Raw genomic sequence first — 23,390 nt, 5'->3', positions numbered from 1 at the left:
GGATGCAGGTGCTTTATTCGCCACACTGTTTAACTGTTCAGACCTAACGCCTATGCTTCACTCTGTCTCCATATGCCTCCGCTTTCCGCCAGCCCCCACCTCCTCCTTTGCAATCATTGCTGAGTGCTACACAGCAGCACCCTGCTATAGTAGCTAGGACGAGCACACACACATACATGCTCTTAAAAGCTGATTAATAAAGCACTTTGTGTCTCCCTCTGATAAAGTCCCCACTGTGTGGCGGACTCAGCCTAACATTCATTAAGCAACTCTGCAAACCTGCAAGGGAGCTGGAGTCAGCCTTTAAACTCTCTATACCTTCTTTAGCCTAACAGTAGCTTTAATGTGGGATGTTCCCACAGCGAACATGTTCCTGCCCGGTCCAATTTACACACAACACACATTTTACCTTTTTATTAAACTCAGTTTACACACGGCTAGGCCCAGTCCTACTGGGGTCATTTAGCTCTTTGCATTTTGTTAGCTTGACCTTTCATCAAGAGCTAGATTCCACATCAGCCTGCACCCTTAATGTGAATTTTGGCCTGCTGCTGGAAAAGACATGAATGACAAAATGGCCACCAGCCATAGCTCTTATGTGTCAGTGTCAGTTGCTGCTTTTGAGCTAAAGTGGGTTCCCCATGTTTTAGAGGTTTTAGATTAGCTTCAAAGGGCTTTTCCACTGCTTCAAGTCGTTCTGACCCTCAGGTATAAATTTAGAGGACATGTCTACTCTGCGCTTTTTGCTCTGTGATGACCAGTGTGTGTTCTGTGCCCTTTTATACAACAGTTACTTGCGGCTGATTAATTTGTAGTCCGACTGCATAAACTTATTTCCTCTGGTGGTGTGACCCTGTATCGCTCCTCCAAGTTTTTGACAGTTAGCTTGGCAACAGCAAATGAACTATAGCTCAATCTGATGCTAATGCTTGCACACATTCCAAACTGCTCAATAAAGGGCAGATTTCAATGACCATACGGTTACATTAACCTAAAAAGCAGCATACCACTGTTTGTAGTTGACCTCAGGCTGAGAAGGAAATATTTGAGAATATTATTTTAAAAAGTATGTGCTTTATCTTTTCTTTATGTTTGCAACTTGCAATAAATCAACAAACTGAGCTAGCTAGCTCACATGCTAGCAATATTTGTTTATGTAAAATATAACTGGGCTGCATCAACACGCCACCTGAAATTACAAATAGATAATGTTTTAACAAACTGCCTTGGAACAGTCTGGTTGACATATAGTAAAGTAATAAATAATAAAACAGACTCACAAGAAAGTTGCTATTTTCAGACACAGATTTCAAGAACAAGTCTTTATTCAGAGATACTGAGATTAAGACTTTTGACACTTTTAGATTTGTTTTTGTTTTTTCTTAATAACTCCATTTTAATGCATGGAATGGGAATTCTATTATTTAAGGAAGTGTCTTAATAGAGGAATGATATGCCATCCACAACCAAGAACATGGAGGCACCTGTGGTGCTGCACACATGGAGCATGTTTGATGCAATTGGTGGAGTAGCTTCTGTCATTAGCTTCTTTAGTTTTGTTAGATTTAGTTATCTCCAGACACCAGACACATCATGGATCATCAACATTTTGGGTAATATGAATTTTATTTTCCTTCACATTAAGCAAGCTTTGTTGGTTACATAAGACAAATTGTTTAGCCAAGCTTCTTGATCCCATTACCACAAGTCCCTCAGCCGAGACTGTGAGAAGTGCTAAAGCACACAGCTCGCAGACCTGTTGCGAATGTTGAAAGCGTGTGGTTTTTTTTGTTCAACATTAGCACTGTTTAACTCGCTGTGCTTTCTTACCCTTGCGTTTTATTAAGTGCGCCTCACCTCGGCATGCATTTGTTTTCCTGCAGATGCTTTCTCCGAGCTGTTTAAATGGGACATCATCTCCCCAGGGGCCACAGAGAAGGAGGTTCACACGGGTTACACAGCACAGGTGTGGTAATTTAGAGTAACCCTGGACTCCCACTGAGCATTAGCATTAGCTCAGAGATGCCTTGGTTTGTTTACATGTGTGCGCAGCCATGTATTTGCATTTGTGTGGGGACTGAAAGTACCATGGGTAATCCATGAGGTAAAAATGGCTATTTATATGCAGAAACTTATTTTACTTATTAATTTTGTTTTGATAAAGATTTACTCAATTAAAAATGAAAGCTAAAGCTTTATATACTTGAGGCATGAGTTGTTGCATGTTGACAAAATGTCCCCACAAAAATTGTTAGCATTTATTGAGAGATTTAAAGAGCTGAAGTGTTTATTGGGAAATTAAAAGAGCCAAGAGAGCTGAGTAGGTTCCTGAGGTAAATGTTAGGGATGAGTTAGATGTAGCAGAATAGCATTTAACAACAGAAGACAGCAATCCATCTCAAAGATAGTTAGCATTTATTTCAATGTGTAAAATACCTAAGCGATGCCTGAGGTAAAAAAAAAAAATCCATAAAGACTTTAACGTTTATTTGACAGTAAAATAGGTATTCGATTATTTTCAGGTTCCTATGGTAAACGTTTGAGTTCAGTAAGGTGTAAATTTAGCAATTTCCCTACCAAGGAAGGAATACACATATGTGTGTGTGTGAGAGAGATGAGAGCAAGCCTGCTCTGTCCTCATGCCGGAGTAGCTGTGGATTAGCATTCATTAAACCCTACTCCCTCCACATTCTCATATACTTATTTATTCATTCATGGTAGATTTTTTTTTAAAAGCTACAGTAATTAGCCTGTATCCGGGGGGAAACTGTAATTGCGTCCTGGGGGATGGAAGGACAGCAAAGGGATGGAGGGAGAGGAAGACAGCAGACAGTGACGGAGCAAGTAGACAGCCAAGAAGAAAATCCTGTGGGATGAAAGGCAAATGAGAGAAGGTCGAGGGTAATGTGTCAGCAATAAAAAAAAGTAGGAGAGAGCAAACAGCAAGCATTTAGAAGGATTATGGTATGAAATAATCATAAAGATTTGTGTGTGAGAGCGTGTTATGGTGAGGATTCAATCCACAAAAACAGACGACATATTACCCTGGGGAAGTGGCCCTCCTCTTGAGTCGGAATAGACCCCTGGTACGCTTCGCTTAAGACATGTCTTTGCTATTTAAATGCGTTTTAGTGAAGATACAGTGTTATGGCTATGCATGCAAATGCCTCTTTGCACCATATGGGAAAGATGAGCAGCATCAGGGATGAAATTGAACAGCTGTAGCGCGTCCAAGGTGTCTGAATACATTGGCTACAATAGTGCAAACCATCACGGTATAAGCAGAGTTAGCTTCATGGCTACACCAGTAAAACCTAGGGTTTATTAGTAAAGTTACTAGTTATAGGACCATGACATCTCATGAAACCTTTCAATAACTTAGATTTTATTTTTTTTTTTGCTTTGTTTTTGATGGAGAATCTGCTATACAGAAAATGAATTTGCTACTTATATATGTCAAAGAAATATTTGCTACTATATATAATATTTTTTAAATTATTCATTCAATCACTCAAGCATTTAGATGTTTCTTTGAGTAGTACTAGTTCTTTAGTAAAGACAACTTACTGTTATATGTAAAATCATGATAAGTTAGTTCTCCACTTACATTTATGGTATTTAGCATATCCAGAGCAATTTGTAGCATGGCAAACTTTCTCTCATCACTTGCACTCTTAAAAAAAAAGAAAGTTTCCTTAAGGGTGCTTAGCTTTTAAGTGTTCTTCACACTCACTCACCTCATTACAAGAAGATTGTAGTTATCAAATGAGTTCTCTAGGCCCCCCAGGCATGTCTCAACACAGGTACAGAGCAAAAGTACGGATGGTCTTGGGGACCCTAAGGACCAGTTTGGGAACTGCTGCTTTAAAGATCCATTGAAAGATTATTACTGGGGATCAGAAGTAGTTCTTCTATAGCGTCGCTCCATAGAAATGGTGTATATCCCTAGTTCCTAAATCCTATTAAAAGCAGAAAGGAAAAGAAAAAGCAAGAGTAAGGATCTAAGGGATTTGAAGAGATTTGCATGGATGAATGGTCTCAGATCAGTTCATATATGTCGAACTCACCCACGTCACCCAGAATTGTAAGAGAAGACTCTGTGCGCTTATTTCTGGCATACAAGAATGCATACAGCATTAACGACAGTAGTGCCAAAAATTGCGACTATGAATACCATTACCTCAACCGAAGGTCGGTAAGATCAAGCCAAATTCGCATCTGTGCGCATTTTATCTGAGGGTGCCAATAATTCTGGAGGGCGCTGTATGTTCTCTACTCTCACAAACATAATTCAGCTCATGAATAATCCGCCACAACCTTGGCAAGTGGCTGCGACCTTGCTAATTAGCTGATGAGCCGAATCAGTGGGCCGGGGAACGGGGGAGAATGCCGTTGCCCTGCCAGACCAGAGTTTGATACTCTATTAAGCTGACCAATCAAAAGAAGTTGGAAAATTCCACACTCCCACCAAATTAAACCCCTGTTGAGGCCAGAGAACCAGGATGAAGATTTGCCTTTGTCTTTTCAACGTATATCTGAACTTTATAGAGCCATTCAAAAATTCAAACTTAGTCAAACATAGTTCTTCTTTGTAGAGTTTGATGGGTTGCTGTAGGCCTACTTACAGCAGAATGGACTGTTACCTACTCAGCCGTGACAAACTCCCCAACATAGATTAAAGGGGTTTTTGTCTCGTTGGTTTACGTTCAGACATTCCATGTCTTTTAACGTTGAAGGGTATGTTTGTGAACAAAATGGCTCTTCTTTGCACTTGCCTGAAATTTAACTTGTCTGTAAGTTTTTATTCACTATTTAAATGACCATAGAAACTCATTTGTAAGGTTTGTAATATTTGCAAGGTTGTTTAGTTTTGTAGAACATTCAGTCTGTGTTTACATTCATACAGTTAGCAGTCTGCTGAATTTAGTGTTTCTTTCACCTGAAGTAATCTGAAACAGCAAAAATAAGTCAACATTACCCAGCTATAGGGTAGGAATAGAGCAGTCCCTTTTTTTCTTTCAGCACTTTCTCTGCCATGAGAAGAGAGTGAGATCCTAGCATATTGGACAGAGCCCCTTTGTTTTTAGACGTTTACGTATGCTTCGTCTTTGTAAATACATTAATCTGGTTTCCAGCATGCGAACAGACTGTAGAGCTAGCAAATGATGTGGAAACATCCACAAAATACTGTGATAAAAATTATGAACATTGCCTTTAAGTCAGTCTCAGACTAAATACCATGCCCATTCTTTTTTTTATCAAGTTGTAACCTTAATCTGGGTCAGAGAAACTAACACTTGACTTATAGGTGCTATCAGGAAAAGTTAGTTTCTTGACTAGCACTAAACTAATAGTGAAGGAGTATTGTTATTGTCACAGGCCGGAATGAGAATTTTGGGAATGACTAACCTTCCGGCTGAAATGGAAAAGCCTCACCTGTATGCTGTAAGGATTGTATCAAAACGCCTAGCACCAAATGCCCCTCAAACTTGACATATTTTGTAATTAGCTCCATGACTGCCAACTGCTGCCTGAACTCCTAGTCTGTTTTCCGGGAGTTGTAATCCTGCCATACACTCGTACTGAGCTCCTTAGCAACAGTAGTCTCATATTGAACATCTGATACAAGCTGCCTGACAGCTTTCCGACAGACTTTAAATGAACAGCTTGACGGAAAATCCCATTTACACAGATTCCCCATACCTCAAACGACTGATCAACCAAGACATGTTTGTGCGTCTGTAGTTTGAATCTCCAGTTTTGCGAAGAAACTGAGGCCCATGTTGCTAACAAACACTGAGTGCTCAAATACAGCCTTCAGCACCTTGTAAACTGCAAGCCCACATAACAGAGATGTCCAAGTTGGAGTCATGTCACGACTCACTGGGTTGTTAATCCAAGTTAAGTCACGAGTCACAGGGATGCAAATCCAATTCGAGTCTTGAGTCACAGAAAAGCATAACTGTGATGAACTGTGTCATCACAGTGAGAGCTGTGTTTCCAGTCACTGGGAGTCAGTTAATTGGGCACATCTTGAGTTTCAAGGCTAAGACCCGAGTCCCTAATTCTCAGACTAACAAGTCTTCTTCGACTAGCAATTCTTATGTATAGATGTATTTTATTGACTTGTAAATTTGAAAAATGTATGTGCAGCAGTGTCATAAAAATGTGGAAGGTCAAGTCTGAAGTCATTACAGAAAACCAAGATTTTTCAACAAATATATTAAACTCACTGGACACATATTAACACTCTGTTGTTGTTTCTCTTTTCTTTCCCTCATGCTTTCTTCTCTGCTCCCCGGAACTCCTTTTGAATTGATGAATGGACATGGAATAAAAGGTATGTACCATAAAATTAAACAGTTATAATCAGACTCGTTTATGAAGCATAGACAATATAAACACAGACAATATGTACTTTATATGAAAAGCATTGCTCCAAACTGTGTCAGGTAGTCTCAGATAGACTTGCTTAGGTGACTGAAGAAGAACATGACAGCAGGTCGACATTAGATGCCAGATCAGTCGTTGAATTTGTTTTTGATCATAGCTGAGAGGAAGGAACATCTAAAGGAGCATCTCAATCTAGCCTGAAATTGCTTGTTTTGTTAGCCAGTTTTTATAGAGATTTTCCATTGCATCTTAAATGGTACTCACATGCCTCCATTCCGCACTAAATTGTGCTCTAGTTACATTCAGTAATTTTTTTTTCTTTTTAAATTCTTGTTGCTTATCTTTTCTTTCTTTCTTAGTGTTTATATTTCTCATCTATCCATTCCTTCTTCTTGATGTCTGATTGCAATGAAATATTTACTGTGGTCCTGTAAAGCTTGTCTAACCTAGCAACGGTATCTATGGACAAGTATGACTTGTAGATCTTAGCAGTGTTTGCTGTTACAATGTCATACTTAATTCTGAGATTGGAAGTCAGGTTTGCAACAGAAAGATCAGCCTGAAAGGAGAAGGAGAGGGAAGAAGGTAAGAGTTCAAATGAAGGAAAGAAAGGGACTGGTTTAGTGTGACTTTTGTTGACTTTTCTCAGAGTCTGAAACATGATGACTCTTGCAGAGATTCAGATGTTTGTCATGTGACATGCAAGTGTGGGTCAAGCATATATTTGCATTCTTTTTCTCTCCCTCTCTCTCTCTCTCTCTTTCTCACACACACACACGCGCATACAATCAGTATTTGTCCAGGTTTTAGCAGAGACACACTTTGTAAATCCAGCTGATTTAAAATGGATAAATTATGAAAATTTAAATCACTTTTTCACTGCATTAGCATGACAATTCAGGGATCAAGAACTCTTACCAACCCACAAACTGTGAAACCAGTGCTTGAAACCAGTCTGTGTTTACAAAGCCCCAGTGTCTGTAAATGGATAATAAAAACAAAGGGTCTAGGTCCGGTATGCTGGGCTTTCTCTCTCTGTCTTTCTTTGCTCACAGCAGAGGCACATCATCTGGAGTTTTTAGACGACAAAGAGACCTCCAAACATTGAAAATCATGAACTGCTCCATAGGTGCATAATATTGATTTATTGCGCTTAATATTCGCTGTAAATTGAACTGATTTGGGAGACTACTAACAGCATGAAAGTAAACACTGATGTAAAATGCTACACAACTAAACAGGGTTTACTGTTGTAATTAAAACAATGGATAAAAACATACACACAAATTAAACTTCAGCCATGTACAAACGTGTCATTTTCCCCTCAAACATACCATTCCAACTTAAACATATGGAGCTTCTGAACTTAACAAACAAAAGAACAGTGTTTCTCCACAATCATAGTTGTTGCCTTTAAATCTAAAAACATGGGATAAAAAGAATCATTCTAATTTTGCACTGTTTCTTATGTCAAGCTCAGAGAATTTAATTTATTGCACATCCTTTCTAATTAGAGCATTGGATCAGTGTCTATATGAAAGTGCAAAGCCGAGGTTTAAAGGAGCAAAACAAGCGCAACATGTGTAAAATTAATTGGAGTACTGGCAAAAATGATAATGGAGAAGAAAGAGAACCAAGTGAAAATGGCTACAGTTCAAAGCTTTTCCTCCTCACTCCTGGACTCTAGCACCAGTATAAGCTGTGGCCCATTTTCATTTAAAGGAACAGGTGCTGAAAACAGTTGTTTTAAACAGGACTGTTTAGACACTGGGAAAACATTGCTGCGGTGTTTGATGCTTGTGATATTTTGAGCACAGACCTTTCATTAAGACCCCAGACCGCTGTGTTGACTTCAGGGTGCTACCTTTGTGGATTCAGACTTGTAGACATTTTGTATACTCTCCATCAACTACACATGAGCTTATCATCAGTAAGCCTCCTATAAGTTTAGGAGTTGGAGTGGTTTATGTGATCATCGAACATCAGTAGCTGTCCACATTCTTGCTCTTGTGGCTGCCATCAAATACTCACCACAGTGTTTCATCGACTTTAGCAGGGCCTATTAATACCCCTAAGAAATGTTGAAGGAGCAGGTGTCCAAATTATGGTGAGTGTGAGAGATGGATGAAATGGTGGTGAGAAAGGAAGAGGAGAGTGTGATAGACAGAGAGTGGATGAGAGAAAATGATAAAGAGAATTACAGATAGAGTAGAGGGGGTGAGAGGTGATGGAAATATTCCTCCTTCAGGCACTCACTGACCTTCCATCAGTCTCAGCATTAATCACTGTTGTTTCCCCCTGACTCTCATCCATCCCCTCTCTCTCTCTCTTGCTCTTTCTCTCTCCATCTTTCCTTTTCACTTTCTCACTTTATCCCTCCATCTCTATTACTGCCTTCATTTTGAACTCTCAAACTCTCCTTCCATTCATTCTTCGTTCTTAATGTCTATTTCTGTTTCTGGCTTTCTATTCCTTTCATGTTTTCTCTCTTGCCATTTATCGGACTTTCATTTTTACTTTGGGTCTCTGTGATTCTTTTCTTTTCCTTCTATTTAGAAGAATATTTTTTTTATTCTTGATTCTTCTTGTTTAAATTCATATAATTTTTTTTGTCTGATTAAACTTTGTTTTTAATCTTTTACTCATTCCTTTTTCCTACTCCTTCCATCTTTCTTTTATTAATTCATTTTTCCTCTTTGTCTGTTTATTCCTTGGTTTTGTATTTTTCTTTCTTTTGGCCCTGTATTAAACAATGTAATATGATGTGAAATAATTATTTGATAATCCATGCATGATTTCTAATGATGACAACGTTGATTACATTGTAGTGTGTTCAGAGAATGATTTGGACATTTTTGTTATGGTTTTTGTATTCTTAACATTTCATTTGAGTGAATCACTTTTTCACAGACTCTGAGTGGGAGAAAGAGAGAAAGGCTGTGGCCAACAACAGATAAAAACCACAAAACAACAGCTTTTGTGAAATTAGTGCATCTTTGTTTAGCAAGAATGCTGCAGTATAGTAATATATGAATCTGTATCACTTTCAGAGACCTCAGGAGCTGGTTACAGCTAAACAGTATAAATCTATTATCCTGCAGATGCCACTTCACTTAGGCCTCTTTCTAAGATTTTCTATATTTTAGCAGGTGTTTTTAAAGAATACAATTATTCATTCATTCATTATCTGTAAGCGCTTATCCAATTCAGGGTCGCGGTGGGTCCAGAGCCTACCTGGAATCACTGGGTGCAAGGCGGGAATACACCCTGGAGGGGGCGCCAGTCCTTCACAGGGCAACACAGACTCACACACTCACACCTATGGACACTTTTGAGTCACCAATCCACCTACCAACATGTGTAGGTGGGAGGAAACCGGAGCACCTGGAGGAAACCCACGCGGACACGGGGAGAACACACCAACTCCTCACAGACAGTCACCCGGAGCGGGAATCAAACCCACAACCTCCAGGTCCCTGGAGCTGTGTGACTGCGACACTACCTGCTGCGCCGCCGTGCCGCCCAGAATACAATTAAGCAACTTAAAAATGTAGTTTAAATATAACAAAAACAAATGAAACAAATAAACATAGAAATTGAGTTGTTTGTGTCATGAAATGAAGCAGCAACTGTCTGTGTCCTTTTTATAAATATATATATATATATATATATATATATATATATATATATATATAGGAAGCATGGTGGTGCAGCAGGTAGTGTCACTATCACACAAACTAAAATCATTGATTATTATTATTATTATTATGTATTTGTTTGTTTGTTTATTAATTGGACATTTAAATCAGTAATATATCAGTATCATACAAGCCTAGGATGGTAACATCACTCACATATTCCTTTTGTATATTAGCATTAATTAAACACTCCAATTCACACAATATGAAGTCTTGTCTTAATCTTTTTACTAGGGGTGCATTGGTGCTATGCAGCTGAGCCAAGGACCCCCCAGTTTTCTGCAGGGGAAATGACAGTGTTATCAGTAATGATGCTATACCGAAAACTCCTTACCATGATTACTTATATCTGTTTGTCCACTCCATATGTGTCCACTCCATTGAGAGACTGAGTGGAGAATGAAGTGTGAAGGTATACATTAGTGCTGTATTTGAGCTGTGAGTGTCTTATATACTGCGTTAGGTATTCAGCTTGTTTTTTTTTTTTGCTTCCCTCATGTTATTATCACAGGCCAGTTCTTGTAGAATGGTATCTGTGTGTATTGTGTGTGTGCTTCTAAATGGGAGCACAAGGCTTGACAGAGGCCATTATATTGATTCTCTGATTCTTTGCCTTATTCCTCAAGGACGTCTGTATTGTTCGGCTTTAGAAGGATGCCATGAAAGGGCTGACATTTTTTGGTATATTTATTTATTTTCATGTTTTCTTAAAAGCATAACCATTTTTCCCTCCACATCTATCCATCTCCCCCCCACCCCCATGTATCCCTTGTGTCATCTGACTGTGTGCCTGTTATTCAAAAAGCTCTCACACACACTGTCTCTCTCTCTCTCTCTCTCTCTCTCTCTCTCTCTCATATATATATATATATATATATATGTGTTGCTATATCTCTTTATCTCTCCTTTACTGTCTCTTTCTGTAAGTATATTTCTCTGATCCTCTCTCTCTCACTCTTTTGGCTAGGTCTCTCACTCTTTTTTCTCTCTTTCCCATTCTGTTCCCATTTTCTCCCTCTTGCACTTTTCAAATGTCAAACGGGAACCACGGAGGGAGAGAATGGTGATTCTGTACTTACTTACTTACACACACACACAGAGTGACCCTTAAACACACAGGATTTTGTATTCCCATCTTAGTGTGGTATTGCCATTCCCCATTCCCGTTGACGTCTGTAGGTAAGTAGTAAGCTGATAACTGCAGATAAGGTTACAATTTGGTCCATAAATGTCGAAACCCAGTCACACACACACACACACACACACACACAAAACGTTACAATAAAAATAATGAATTTCTTGTACTTTTTTTAGTAGTGCCTTATTGCTACACGAACACTAGAGCACTGTTAAACACTGACATTAGAAGCTTGTGAAAGGCTTTTATTTGATAAAAAAAAAGTAAAAAATTTTTCTTCTGTGTTGAAGTTTTATAGCATCTCTTTTCAAAAAAAGAGATTTGCCACAGAGCTGCTGTAATTCATTTCTATCTGACTGAATCATTGTTAGACTGTGGTTTATATTCAAATTTAGTGATATCCAGTAGATTTAGAGTGATGTATTTTCTTACAAAATTGATCCTACTCATTAAAAATCTAAATCAAATTAGTTGAATTTACTGTTATTTGCCAAATATGTTCATAGTTAATTAATGTGATTCTACATTCCGCAATAACAGTATTGTTCTTATCAAGGCCTAACCAGTCTATCAAAATATTATAGACAAGTCCTTTTGTTTCCAAATAAAATGTATCAAAGGAATGTGTATTCCAACAATAATCACATGGCTATTAATTTTGATGATTAACCTTATAAAGGGTTATAAAACAGTGGGCTCAGCTGAATGAGGTAGAAAACAAAACACAAAATTAAACAATGAGAAAAAAGTGAAAGATGACCTGAAAACAAGAGAAGGAGAGATGAAGAGAAAACAAGGGGAAAATGAGAGAGGCTAAGCTGCTATTATTTTTAGCTATGCTAATGTACATTTGTTCTTTGTTACATAACATTGTCTTATAAATGTCTACTTGAAATGAACAAATCTATAAATAGGTTTTAGAGAGAAAAATAAGATCTTGAGAAAAAGAACAAACCATAAAGAGAGAGAGAGACAAAGACATAAAATAACTACTGGCTAAGCTACTATTGTTTATTCATCAAAGAGACGGAGAATTAGAGAGAGAGAGAGAGGGAGGAAACAAGACGTGGACTGAGATAAATTAAAAAATAAGACCCAAACCACAGAGTTACGAAAAGGCTAAGCTGCTATTATTCTTAGCAATGCTAATGCACTTGGGTCCATTTGTGTACGTAAAAGTATGTCTCTGTGTCAGCCACCACATATTCAAGTCTGTTTTGAGCTTACTTAACAACTGGACGCAGTCAGGGGCAAGTGTGTGATGGTTTAGGCGTGTGTTTGAGCTTCTGTTACTTGTTAGCTACATTAGCCTTGTAGCGAAGAGGTAATTGTGGTCGATTTCCTCTCCGAGGAAGAAGAGCATTAGTCATTCGAGTCACGTTGCTTTCAGAAAGAGGAGCTTAATTGAAATCCTTGTCTTAAAAAAACACTCTGTATTTCATTAGTCACTTAAATGCACCCAAAACATTCCAAAATGGCAAATTCAGAGTGTGTGTCTAATTTCACAGCTGCTTGATGTAGTCTCTTGAGCCGTGTGAGGGCACGCGTGCGTGAGCGTGTGTGTGTTTGTGTGTGGGAATGTAAATGAGGGAAGTATTGACTCTTTTCTCCTGCCTAGGAGAGGTTAGTCATTTTGTAGCAGCTGCGTCTGGCAACCCAGAGGATACAGGATGGACCCACGTCACAGAGAGAGAGAGAGAGTGAGAGAGAGAGAGAGAGAATATAAAGATATACACCAATCAGCCATAACATTAAAATGTCCTTCTCTTTTCTACAGTCGTTTTCCATTTTATCAGCTCCATCGACCATATAGGTCCACTTTGTACATTTACAATGACAGACGATCTATTGCTTTGCATAAAATTGCAGCCTCCTTTCACTGTGTTTTTCAATAGTCTGGACCACAATATAGCAGGTATGATTAGGGTGGTGGGTCATTTTCAGGCCTGCAGTGACACTAAAGTGGTGTTGGTGTGTTTATGTGTTCTGTGTTGTTCTGGTACGAGTGGATCAGACACAGCAGTGCTGCTGGAGTTTTTAAATCCATCACCGCTGGATTGAGAATAGTCCATCATCCAAAAATATTCAGCCAGCAGTGGTGTTTGACCAACAATGTAAGCGTGTCTAATAGAGTGGCAGTGAGTGGGCACATTTTTTAAAAACTTCAGCATCATAATACCTTGGTTCATGATGCCTCCAGCCCCTTTACCAGTTCCTTTGTTGTTTTCTTTTGTTTCATTTACACCTTTTGGAAAAAAAAAACTTGTTCAGTAATGAGACTTAATTTGCCCCTACTTCTTGAACAATATAGTGTTTGTGTTGTTCTACATGTTCTTTATTTACATAAAGTCATTTGTACAGTTACTCATGCTACATTTATTTGTTTGGAAGTTATTCATAAGGAGTAAGCCGACTTGTGGAGACTAGGGGTGGGCAATAAGACCCTAAAATGATATCAAGATATTTCAGGTTTTTTTGGCAATATGAAAAAGAAATTGAAAACTAATTTAATTAATTTCAAGAACACACTATTGCATCAAAATAAATGTTATATTAATATTTATTATATAAATGTAATAATATATTGAATTGATATATTTCATTTTAGTACAAATTTCAAACATTCAGAAGAAACAACAAATATATGTGTAAACATTTGCTTATTTTATAAACAACCGTAACTTAGATCAGAAGCTTCATCACAACTTCTGAAATATCTCCATCCACCCATCCATTCATTCATTATCTGTAACTGCTTATTCAATTCAGGGTCACAGTGGGTCCAGAGCCTACCTGGAATCATTGGGCGCAAGGCGGGAATACACCCTGGAGGGGGCGCCAGTCCTTCACAGGACAACACACTCACACCTAAGGAACACTTTTTGAGTCGCCAATCAACCTACCAACGTGTGTTTTTTGACTGTGGGAGGAAACCGGAGCACCCGGAGGAAACCCACGCAGACACAGGGAGAACACACCACACCCCTCACAGACAGTCACCCAGAGGAAACGCACGCAGACACAGGGAGAACACACCACACCCCTCACAGACAGTCACCCAGAGGAAACCCACGCAGACACAGAGAGAACACACTACACTCCTCACAGACAGTCACCCGGAGGAAACCCACGCGGACACAGGGAGAACACACCACACTCCTCACAGACAGTCACCCGGAGGAAACCCACGCAGACACAGGGAGAACACACCACACTCCTCACAGACAGTCACCTGGAAGAAACACATGCAGACACAGAGAAAACACACCACTCCTCACAGACAGTCACCCAGAGCAGGAATTGAACCCACAACCTCTAGGTCCCTGGAGCTGTGTAACTGCGACACCTACCTGCTGCACCACCGTGCCGCCCCTGAAATATCTCAGACTGTTTAAAGTGACAGTCATCTTGATGTATGTAAACCTTTGACGTGCTGAAAATGTTTTTTTAATCGTCCATAAAATTGCTTCACCCTGTTGAGAGTCATGGTGGGTCCCGGAGCCTAAACAGGATCGTTGGGCACCAAGCAGGAACTCTCACAGTCACACCTGCGGACACGTATGAAAACTAGTACATCCACCATGAGGTGCTTTTGGATTGTCGGAGGAAACCCACACAGACACAGGGAGAATACACTAAACTCCTCACAGACAGGCAGAGTTTAAACCAACAACCCAAAACACTGCAGCTCTGTGACAGCAACTCTTCCAGGTGTGCAGTAATTCATTAATAAATAATTATTAAAAATAAATAAAATTATTAATAATAAGTCATAATTAATTGAATTTTTTTGCCACCCCTAAAAATATATATAAAAATGTGTAAAAGCCCTAAAGAGACAGAGTGAGTTTCAAAACCCTTCACTTCGAACCATCGTCTGCATTTAAAAAAAAAAGAAAAGGAGAGAAAATTATAGTTCTCTTAACCCATTAATTATTATGGAACTTTCAGGTCATCTATGGTTTGCCCTTTGGACTGGAACCTGATTTACAAATGGCTGCCTGTGCTTGGCCTATGGAAATAATGATAAAAGCACAGCCACAAACGGAACTGCGTTAAAATTCACTTGGGGAAAGCTATACATTTATGTTAGGCGTCTTGCCCAAGCAGCAGTAATTTGGTCTGTTACCCAGGTGCAGCCGTGAACCCTGGTCTACAGTGTCACACAGAATATTACACCGTCCAACAGCAGTGTCAGGATTCAGGCAAAAATACAAGGTGGACAATCAGCCTAAAGAGAGTAGGACATTATTTTATATAACACAGTATTACAATCTGTAATATATTAGTGTTAAACCTTCCTGTCTTTGCTTTAGTATTAAACTCCCCTTCTCATTGCTTTAGCACCAGTTATTAGTAACACTTCATGGCAATAAAGCTATTTGAGAATGAGAAACAGACACACATACACACAGATTGTGGAGGAAGAGAGGGCTGCAGTCAGAATGGGAGAGAGACTAAGAAAGAGAGAATGAATAAGAAAAATAGGAAAATGTGGTAGAGAAAGAAGATTAAAGACAGAGACAATGAGAGAAAAACAGAGCGGTGGAGACAGAAATAGGGAGATTGAGATGAAGAGGGAGAGGGGGAGAGAGAGAGCTGCTTTAATTGAAAGGGAAAGACCTGAGAAAGAAAACAGTAAAGACACAGAAAGAGAGGAACTGTAGCACAAAGTGAGGAAGAGGGAGACAGACTGTCAAACAGAGACAGAGAGAAGGAGAGAGGGAGCGGCAACAGAATGGAGTAAATGAAACAAATAAAGCCACAGCCACAGCAAACAGGGAAAGACGGAGGGATGAAAAGTGAATGAGGAAAGAAGGGTCAGCTGTGGAGCGATGGAGTGAGAGAGTGATAGACAGAGGTCCAAGAGTGGTCAGAGTGCAGAGGAAAAGGATAAAGAGTGATGGAATGATTTAGCGCGCACACACACACACAAACACACACACGAACACTCACACACACCAGTGGATTCTTTATTGTCAAAGTCAAATGCCGCTGGTCGCTGTGACAACATGCAAATGAGATGCAAACGAGCGGAACCTTGGGAGGAGGGCTGGTTGTCAGGGCAACGTTGTCATGGCGACCCCCAGTGATGCACAACAGAAAGAAGGCAAGCGACTGCGGGGGTCGGTGCAAGGCGTATTACAGGAAGAGTGGGGTCTGGAGACAAGGGGCAGCAAGGGACAAGGGCGAAGAAGCAAAGCTATTTATAGAGAAAGAAAACAACCAATAATAGAGTCAGAACATGTGGGTAAAAAAAAGTCAGTAATGAAAGAAGAGCGAAAGTAGAGAGAAGGAAAGAAAGAACAAAGCTGGAGAAATGAGGGGATTGATGATTGATTCATGATTCGAGATGAGTTCACTTGACACGTGCAACAAGTTCATATAAAGTCATGAAATCTTTCGAGATTTGTGAGTCATGATTCAAGATGAATTCACTTGTCATGTGCCACAAGGGCATTCATGCTTCAAAGGTTTCAGCCAGCTTCCAGAATCAAGATTTATGATTCATAATTCAGAATGGTACTGACCATAAGTGCATCGAAGATTGGTTATTTATGATTCATGATTCACTGTACATGATTCTTGATTCCAGAATTGAAGGAATGTATACGTTCATAAAAAATAAGTTTATTTTGAATCATGGATCATAAGGAATCTTGATTGGGATCATTACCAGTAAATCTGCTCTGAATTATGAATCATGAATACATTTAATGGACACTAAAGGTAATTTGAATCATTTATTATGAATCAAGATAGTCTTATTGTCTATCAGTGCATTCAAGATTCATGGTCAAATGTATGATTGAATTTTTTTATTCAAAATCTTAAGGCAACGCTTTAGTCCATTAATACATTCAGGATTCATGATTCATGATTCAAAATTCTCGATTCATCAGTCCTGGAAGTGTTTGACTTTGTCTAAAAGCATTGGCTATTACTCCTCCTCCTCCTCACTTTCTGCTGCTCCTATCCTACCCCAGCAGAATATAAAGGAGCAAGCAACAATAGAGAAATGGGATAGCTGCACCATTTCTAGTGTCACTAAATACAGGTGCATCTCTATCAATTAGAATATCATCAAAAACTTAATTTATTTCAGTAATTTCAGTTTTCAATTCAAAAAGTGAAACTCATATATAGATTCATGACAAACAGAGTGTTCTATTTGAAGCGTTTATTTCTTTTAATGTTGGTGATTAAGGCTCACAGCCAATGAAAACCCCAAAGTCATTGAGTGTATGTGGTTTGCACGACCTGCGGCTACAGTGGTTCAGCCCATTTACTGCATTTCAGTCCGGTTAGTGGTTAAGAATAAGTTAAGAACGTCTGCTCGTGACGAGGATGATTGTACGTTGCACGGTATGTTTTGGACTTAACTGAGAGCAATAAAAATTGGTGGCTTGTGTTATTTTGTGCATTTGTTTAATTACACTTCTATTGCTGAAACCAGGCCATGGATGACAAACTGTTCCTCTTTATGGAGCATGATACCGCCTGCACTAACAGCATTCGTGTCCTTTTTAGCTTAAAAGACCAGCCTACTTTCATATGTGTGCACTGTTTTCTCCACTTTTGTCCATTCTCTCTGGGCATGTTTAAAGCAGTTACTCATATCTCCTTCAGTATTTTAACAGTCAGCATCTTGGCGTAACCAAAGCTGGTACAGACATGAAGGGAAGGAGGAGGAGGATTGGTAGGAGAAACCTGAAAAACTAGTAGTAACTTTTATTTTTGGCAATGAATGCATTGAAGGTTCATGATTCAAGGCATTGTCCATGAATGCACTCAAGATTCAGGACTCGTGATTCATCATTCAAGATTCCTTCAATGGACGTACATTGATTCCTGATTCTTGATTGAAGACTCAAGATGACTTCCATGGCCATAAGTGTGTTTCAAATACGATTTCCACTGACCACTCGGAAGTGCATAGCACCTACTTCACCCAAGTAACTGCGTCAAACTGACAATACAGGGTGGAGGAGGGTGCCACGAGGAGCGGATCTTTCATTCCGAACACACTTGCCCTCTGCAACATACATGAACATTCTACGGAATCGACTTCTTTGTTGATTTGTACATTACAGTTGCTATAGGCCAGGGTTCCCGAATAGGTGGCCCTCAAGAGTTAAACCTTTGGCCCGACAGTGGATTTGTGTCCTCAAATTTTTGCACATGGAATTCCTAATTTTTCACTGCTACTGCTAGAATATCAGCGCTCTTCAGATGTGAAACTGCTGAGACAAAATGCAGGAGTGTTTACAATGCTGATTGCTGACCTCACAGTCAGCCACGCCCATTACACCAGACTGAAACCATTTCTTAATAAGCATTCTTGTGTGTTCTTACATTCTTGTGTTCTTGGGAAACCTCATCAGCCGCAGCCCAAGTCCTGTTCCGTTTAAAATTCCTCATCTAGCCAAGCAGAGTCCAAATATGTCGATGTGTTCTTTTTCCACCTGCATTATTGAGGATGCATTGGGACCGTAATTAACCGTAAATTAACCATAATGTACAATTTATATTTTGTAATTTTGTACTAGGGCGGCACTGTGGCGCAGCAGGTAGTGTCGCAGTCACACAGCTCCAGGGACCTGGAGGTTGTGGGTTCGATTCCCGCTCCGGGTGACTGTCTGTGAGGAGTTGGTGTTTTCTCCCTGTGTCCGCGTGGGTTTCCTCCGAGTGCTCCGGTTTCCTCCCACGGTCCAAAATTGGTGACTCCAAAGTGTCCGTATGTGTGAGTGTGTGTGTCGCCCTGTGAAGGACTGGCACCCCCTCCAGGGTGTATTCCCCACCTTGCGCCCAATGATTCCAGGTAGGCTCTGGACCCACCGTGACCGAACTGGATAAGCGGTTACAGATAATGAATGAATGAATGAATGAATTTTGTACTACATGGTTTATGACATGTTAAGCATTGTGAAGGTTGGTTTCGGCTAACGTATAAGCTGCTTTTCCAACATTGTTTTTGCCGTTGCGATGGAAACTGCGTCATGTCCCAATGCATTCTGGGCAAGTTCTGCTAATGAAGTGGACATCAATGTTCACTTATTCCCTCGCCCCTCTGAAGGCTCATTTAACACACTTCAGTTCATACAGAAATCAAAAGGCCCTTAAGATGGTCAGGGATATAGCAAGGCGAAGTGGGTGAGGGCAAGTTAAAACTGGAGTTGAAACGCAAAGTATCCTTGTATTCATGATTCATGATTCAAGATCTCTTCAGTGGCCATAGCTACAGTGAACGTGTTAGAACTCTACCCTGCTCAGTTATGTTTAAAAAGAGAGAGGAGTAAATCACACTTGCAGACATCTGGTGTAAAACCAGAAAAAGTACAGTACAGCGTAGTAAACAGTGCAATGCATTGTTGTACTTTTAACCTACTCTGGTTCATACAGTTCTGACAGAACTGAAGTAATAGAAGAGACTCTGTTAGTATTTTTAGCTCAATTTACAACAAGTTCCATTTCAGCTAGGGAACTATTTCCAGTGTTTTCACACAGGGCCTTCCGCGACCACTGGGAGAGCAAAAAGATGAGACGGAGACAGAGAGAGAAAGAAGGAGAGAATATGAGTAAAAGAGAAGTCAAGAGAGTGTGAGGGGAAGTATGTGTGGCATGAAAGATCGAAACAAGGGAATAGTTTATTGGACATGGAGAGAGAGGGAGCCATGACATGAAAAGGCAGCAAGAAAGTGATTGTGCGCGGATTGTGGGAAGAAGTAGAGAGGGAAGGAACAAAGGGAAAGAAAGATGAGTGCGAGGGGCCTGTGTGCTACAAACCACTGCAGAGAGCAAAGACTGGAAGGAGAGAGAGAGAGTAAGTACAGATTGCTCACAGCGAGAGATGTTCTCTTTCCAGATCAAGGTGTGGGCACGTAGCCTCGCCTTCCTGCTGCTGCCTCCTGCCTCCGAACACACACACACATTTGTTTTTACGCTGTTTCTGGACTTGGACTGCTGTATAAAGGACCGTGAAAAAGTCAGAGACCTCTTTTGGCTGAGTATTTTTTCAGTTAATGTGGCTATTAAGTAATAAAAGACGATAAAATGGCACCACAACAACTGAATATATCATCAGATCTTTCCGTATTAGAAACTGGGTGCACTTTCTGCTTCTCACTTCTGCACATTCCATTGTTGGAAGGCTTTGGGATAGGGTTAGGTTTAGAAAAGGGGTGGTTTCTCAGACAGGCATTAAAGGTAATGTCTACAATCGTAGGGAAATGCAGTTCTCCCTGCTTTGTTTACATTCCAAAGCGTACGTTAAAAGTCTTTTAAGGTGGAAGGTGTGTTTGAAACGACTGAAAACGACTGTTGTTTGTACCCGGCTGAAGTTTAATTTCTCTGTAGCTTTTTATTCACTGTTTGAATTGCCACAGAAACTCATTTGGAACTCAGGTTGTTGATTTTTTTTTTTATCTATTGGTTTAACCTTAAGTAATTTATTCATTCATTTATTCATTATCTGTAACCGCTTATCCAGCTCAGGGTCACGGTGGGTCCAGAGCCTACCTGGAATCATTGGGCGCAAGGCAGGAACACACCCTGGAGGGGGCACCAGTCCTTCACAGACACACACACATTCACTCCCACACTCACACCTACGGACACTTTTGAGTCGCCAATCCACCTACCAACGTGTGTTTTTGGACTGTGGGAGGAAACCGGAGCACCCGGAGGAAACCCACGCAGACACAGGGAAAACACACCATACTCCTCACAGTCACCCGGAGCGGGAATCGAACCCACAACCTCCAAGTCCCTGGAGCTGTGTGACTGTGACGCCTACCTGCTGCACCACCGTGCTGCCTTAAGTAATTTAAAATAGCAAAAATAAGTTAATATTACACACCTCTGCAGCAGGAATACTGCAATATCCTCATCTCGGTTCCTGAGTTTTAAGGTTTTGAGGTCTATTTGTTGTCTAAAACTCCCTGATGTCTTTTCTGTGCCGTGAGCAGAGAGAGTACAATCTCCAATGGCCTTTGTCTGTGAAGCTGTGGAATGAGTTCCATTTTCTGGAGGGATGAATCACCATCAAAACCTTTAGGATGAATTGCAGTGGTGATGCTCATTTAGAATTCATCCCTTCATCTATTTCTAATCTCAGCAACGCCAATAGTGCTATGAGGTCCTCACAGCAATGTTCCAACAAGTTTTAGTTGTTACTGCAACTAAAGTAGGGCCATGCTGCCTATTAACACTTTGGCTGTTTGTACCTTTAGTGACCAACATACCTCTATCTTTCTATCTTTTTTTTCCTGACAGAGTGTCATATTTGATCGAGCTTACTGGATATGTCCTTAAAATGTTTTAAAAACAAGTTGATACACACACTCACGCTTGATAACACCTGTGACTTACTGTCAGTGGCAAAGCTGAAACTCCGCTATTATTACCAATAGATCATGACACATTTTTTCTCTCCTTCTGAGCAAAAGTACATCAGCTACAGTGAGAAGAAAATGACTGTGATAGTGTGCTTTGCTTTCTCTCTCTCTCTCTCTCTCTCTCACACACACACACAAACTCTGTCGGTTGCCGAGGGCTAGCGGAGAGCATGCGGCTGCACCTGACAGGTCATGCAGGCCACACATCAGCTGACCACGGCCTCCTCTGCTGGATGCTCTGACACTCACTATGGGATGCTTTTTTTTATCCCCTGTTTTGCCAGAAAACCACTCTCAACAATACAGCCAGCAAATGTCTGGGTGATAGCCAAACTAACAATTATCATGATACTTTCTTATTGTTGTTATTTAAAAAGGATCCCCAGTCATGCAAATGTGCTGGTGTGTGTTCATATCTGTTTGCTCTTTTTCAGTGATGAACATATAAGCTCTCTTGTGTGGAGTCTTCAGTCTCTCTTTTATATACAGATAACAGCTGAATGCAGAAAAAAAAAACTAGTTTAATACTGCTACCAAACTGAGAGGGTGATAAGTAGCACAAGCTTCCTTAAAGTGGACACATGGGGAAAAATCACTTTTTAAGTGCATTAATTTGAAGCCCACCAACCCACCAACTGTGCAACAAGGCAGACCAGTCAGGACATGACTTTGTAGCTTAGAGACTCAAGAACTGACTCTCTGGCTTTAAGCTCAGAGACATGAGACTTCTAACGTGAAATGTGCTTTAGTAGTATGATTAAATTCCTGTATTCAAAGGTAACATTCACAGGTTTAATCATTCATTCATTCGTTCATTATCTGTAACCCTTATCCAGTTAAGGGTCACGGTGGGTCCAGAGCCCACCTGGAATCATTGGGTGCAAGGCGGGAATACACCCTAGAGGGGGCGCCAATCCTTCACAGGGCAACATACACACAGTCACAGTCACTAACTAACAGACACTTTTTTTGAGTCGCCAATCCACTTACTAACGTGTGTTTTTGGACTGTGGGAGGAAACCAGAGCACCCAGAGGAAACCCACGCAGTCACAAAGAGAACACCCCATACCCCTCACAGACAGTCACTCGGAGGAAACCCCCGCAGACACAGGGAGAACACACCACACTCCTCACAGACAGTCACCCGGAGGAAACCTTGCAGACACAGGGAGAACACCCAGAGTGTGTAAATGGTTTAAACGTGTCTCGTCCGGTATGCTGGGCTTTCTCTCTCTTTACTCATGGCAGAAATGGCATCTGGAGTGTTTTTTAACAGAAAACATTGAAAAGCATGAACTGAGATAAGGATATTGCTCTGATCCTGCTCCATAGCTGGGTAATATTGACTGTTTCTGATTACTTAATGTGGAAACTCCATTACCATGCTCCGTTCTGTTATGTTAGCTAACAGGTGGCTAACATCAAGTTGAGTGATGGGGAGAGGAAGGGTCTTTCTAGAGCCAACTGTACTTTCTTGGACACCTGGTCTCAAATACATGAGTCATGACAAGTGCTTAAACAACACAGTCAATATGGCACATATGCTCAGAAATTCAGCATTTTATAGCATTGGAAACTGCAGAGTATATATTTTCTTAATCTTACAACCTGTCAGGGTGCTTACACTATTAAAAAAATCTCCTTATTTTCCTCAGGCAGTTTGTCACAACCTTGCAACAGACTGTGGGAAATTTACCCTCTCTTAGTATAATGGATTATTAATGTGTTCAGTATTAATCCTTACACACTGGTAGCTAACTGAC

At 40.2% G+C, this 23,390-nt stretch overlaps 1 protein-coding gene across 3 annotated transcripts in view; it reads left to right on the top strand.

Annotated features, from left to right (window-relative positions):
- cadm4 (cell adhesion molecule 4) overlaps positions 1-23,390 on the top strand; it is a 276,527-nt gene that overhangs the window by 133,749 nt on the left and 119,388 nt on the right. Inside the window, exons 1-2 of one of the 3 annotated variants that reach the window (XM_066683338.1) lie at positions 1,474-1,613; positions 1,884-1,966. The exons of 1 other annotated variant lie outside the window; for it this stretch is intronic. In XM_066683338.1, coding sequence (XP_066539435.1) covers positions 1,906-1,966 — 61 coding nt within the window. In that variant the 5' untranslated portion in view covers positions 1,474-1,613; positions 1,884-1,905. Of the gene's footprint in view, positions 1-1,473; positions 1,614-1,883; positions 1,967-2,025; positions 2,105-23,390 lie in introns of those variants that run through there. One more of the 3 variants, XM_066683340.1, reaches the window with a different exon arrangement.

Source organism: Hoplias malabaricus, chromosome 10 (assembly GCF_029633855.1).
Source record: "Hoplias malabaricus isolate fHopMal1 chromosome 10, fHopMal1.hap1, whole genome shotgun sequence".
Lineage (NCBI taxonomy): Eukaryota > Metazoa > Chordata > Actinopteri > Characiformes > Erythrinidae > Hoplias > Hoplias malabaricus.
The sequence above is the reverse complement of the archived record's forward strand: the minus strand, read 5'-3'. Positions and strand labels throughout refer to the sequence as shown.